Source organism: Phaethon lepturus, unplaced genomic scaffold (assembly GCF_000687285.1).
Source record: "Phaethon lepturus isolate BGI_N335 unplaced genomic scaffold, ASM68728v1 scaffold23199, whole genome shotgun sequence".
Classification (NCBI taxonomy): Eukaryota; Metazoa; Chordata; class Aves; order Phaethontiformes; family Phaethontidae; genus Phaethon; species Phaethon lepturus.
Window position 1 is genome coordinate 3,262 of NW_010564429.1, and position 490 is coordinate 3,751.

Below are 490 nucleotides of genomic sequence, written 5' to 3' on the forward strand. Positions count from 1 at the left end.
CCACCGGGGTTTCTTCTCCCTACCCGGCATTTCGGCTGCAGCAATAATCCCCCCTTCTCCCCCCGGCGCATCTCTCCTGAAGTGCAGCAATCCAGCTTCTACGGCTACACGGGGCTGCTGCCCAAGCGCTACACGCAGGGGGTGATGACGGGCGAGAGTAAGTACCCGCGTCTGCGGCGTCCGCGTTCGACTGGGCGGGCTCGCTCGGGGGGGACCCTCCTCTCCTGTCTCCCAGGGCCCCGGCGACTCGCACCCCACTCACCCCAGCACAGCCCGGCCAGGTGGCCAGCGGATCGGGGCCACCCTAGGGTGCTCCGCGGCAAACCAGGGTGTTTAATGGTTTGTACATCACTTGCAAGACCCACGGCACTGCTGGGCCAAGCTGGGGGTGGGGGTGTCCGCCAGGAGCTGGCTCCACTGCCCCCAAAAACCACTGCTTGTAGCTACTCCACACCTGGAGGCATCACCTCCCTGTGGTGGGGGGCTGCCG

The 490-nt window shown here is 66.3% G+C and overlaps 1 protein-coding gene across 1 annotated transcript in view; it reads left to right on the forward strand.

Annotated features, from left to right (window-relative positions):
* Positions 1–490, forward strand: part of LOC104626852 (equilibrative nucleoside transporter 4-like) — a 4,038-nt gene that overhangs the window by 1,772 nt on the left and 1,776 nt on the right. Inside the window, 1 exon segment of the mRNA XM_010294877.1 lies at positions 83–157. Within this exon segment, the coding sequence (XP_010293179.1) occupies positions 83–157 (75 nt within the window).